Genomic DNA, 2013 nt, shown 5'->3' with positions numbered 1-2013 from the left:
CCCAACATGAATTATATGAATATATATATATATATATACTAAGTATCATCGCGCCATGAAATTTTAGCATCAGGTGATTTGTTGTTTAGCCTGTTTATGAAGCTCCCCGCCTTTCGCAGGAACTCCATACAACAATCATGTCCCTTCTGTCGTGAGAGCCTCAGCAGAGTGAAGCCTGATGACTTGTGGGTGTATACTGATGATAGGGATATCATTGACTTGGCAAAAGTCAACACTGATGATCTGAAACGGCTGTATTTATATATAGATAAGCTTCCTTCAATGGGCGCTAATACATATTTTAATGCGGATGCTTCGCTTGAAAAATCGAGCTCCACAAACAGGTTGATTCTTTCCACGAATTTGAATTAGGATGGATTGAATTCTTCAGGGTTGGTTCACATTTTTATTTTCTTATGGCCATTTTAGCTGTGTTATTTATTTGTCATCCACTAACATTGGGATTACAAGTGCTTGGCATTAGTTTATTGTTAGATGGTTGGTGTATATAGTCCTTGGTAATGCATGCAAGCCCAATGGAAAGTTCCTTCTTGATGATGATGATTATTATCATTATTAACTGTTAATATTTGAGTTTTGGTTAAGTAAATAAGAAATAATTGCGTGTTGCAAATAGGAGTGTAAATGAGCTGAGCTTGCTTGTGTTCGGCTTAGATCGATATGTTGTTTTTTCTTTTTGGTCAAGAAGGATAAAAATTACTCTTACAAGTACAACAACAACAACAAAGACTTAATCCCACTAGGCGTGGTCGGCTACATGAATTTTCTCCATCTCCATTGCATCCTATTTAGTGTCATAATTTTACTCTTACAAATATAAAGATAAAATTACACAGTAATCTCACATCTCAATGAACTGAGTTTCATACATAGTTTTATTTTTTTATTTTTTTTATTTTCTTTACCAAATAAAGTTATTTCCTCAAAGTTGTAAAGCTAAAGTATTTATTTTATATTATATATTATTAATTTTTTAAAAACTAAAATTAGGATTTCATCATTGCGGTGTAGGCCAGACGAAAACTGTGTTCTTCTGTTTATTATTGAGAAACAGTTAGAGAAAATATTATATCCGATGTTTAGACGTGCAGGCGACGGTATGAATTGTCACACCACGTGTCTGGCAGCATGAAGTGATCCATACCATCAACCGCACGTCCAATTTACCGGACGTAATATTTTCTCAAGTTTATGACATTGTTGTTTCTATAGGCCTAATTCATTTTGTTCACGTCTCCTGAGCACTTCTTTCTGAGAGTTGGTGGAACTCACTTAAAGGAGATGTCTAAAATGCAATGAAATTGAATAATTTAAAAGCTAATTTATTGTCTTCTTCCTTGTTTATAAAACTCCAATGCCTTCTTATTTTAATTATTTATTTGTTTAATGGGCACTCAAAATCTTCCCGGCTAAAACCTATAGTTTACCTTCGAATTGGTAATGGATTGTATAGTCCGTATTAATTGACTTTTTTTCTGACGAATTATTTTTATGTGATATGCTTGCTCTATGATTATAGGTGAATATTATAGATATAAGGCATTAGGCATTTACATTCAAACCATCCAATTCCTATATATTTATACATCTAACATCTAAATTTTACTATTTACATTTATGCAATCCAAATCATTAATATCACATAAAAAAATATTACTATTTTAAATTTTTATAAAATGGAATACATCTTTTTTTATCAATAGACAAGGTAGTATATGTGTAAAATTTGAAGTTTAGGTGTAGATATGTAAATTCATAGGAATTAAGTTAGATATGTAAATTCATAGGATTAGGTGTAGATATGAATTATTTTTATGTGTAAAATTGCGAGAGAGAGAGAGAGAGATGAACATATATCATAATAATGTTAGTGTGTGAAACATTGCTAATGTATGTATGTATATATATATATATATATAGAGAGAGAGAGAGAGAGAGAGAGAGAGAGAGAGAGAGAGAGAGATATGAACATATCTCATAATAATGTTAGTG

At 31.6% G+C, this 2013-nt stretch overlaps 1 protein-coding gene across 2 annotated transcripts in view; it reads left to right on the top strand.

Annotated features, from left to right (window-relative positions):
• Positions 1–558, top strand: part of LOC110025476 — an 11851-nt gene extending 11293 nt beyond the window's left edge. Inside the window, exon 5 of one of the 2 annotated variants that reach the window (XM_020725974.1) lies at positions 120–558. In XM_020725974.1, the coding sequence (XP_020581633.1) occupies positions 120–372 (253 nt within the window). In that variant the 3' untranslated portion in view covers positions 373–558. The remainder of the gene's footprint in view (positions 1–119) is intronic. The other variant, XM_020725975.1, reaches the window with a different exon arrangement.
• Positions 559–2013: the final 1455 nt, after the last annotated feature.

This window comes from Phalaenopsis equestris, unplaced genomic scaffold, assembly GCF_001263595.1.
Source record: "Phalaenopsis equestris unplaced genomic scaffold, ASM126359v1 Scaffold000301, whole genome shotgun sequence".
Classification (NCBI taxonomy): Eukaryota; Viridiplantae; Streptophyta; class Magnoliopsida; order Asparagales; family Orchidaceae; genus Phalaenopsis; species Phalaenopsis equestris.
The sequence above is the reverse complement of the archived record's forward strand: the minus strand, read 5'-3'. Positions and strand labels throughout refer to the sequence as shown.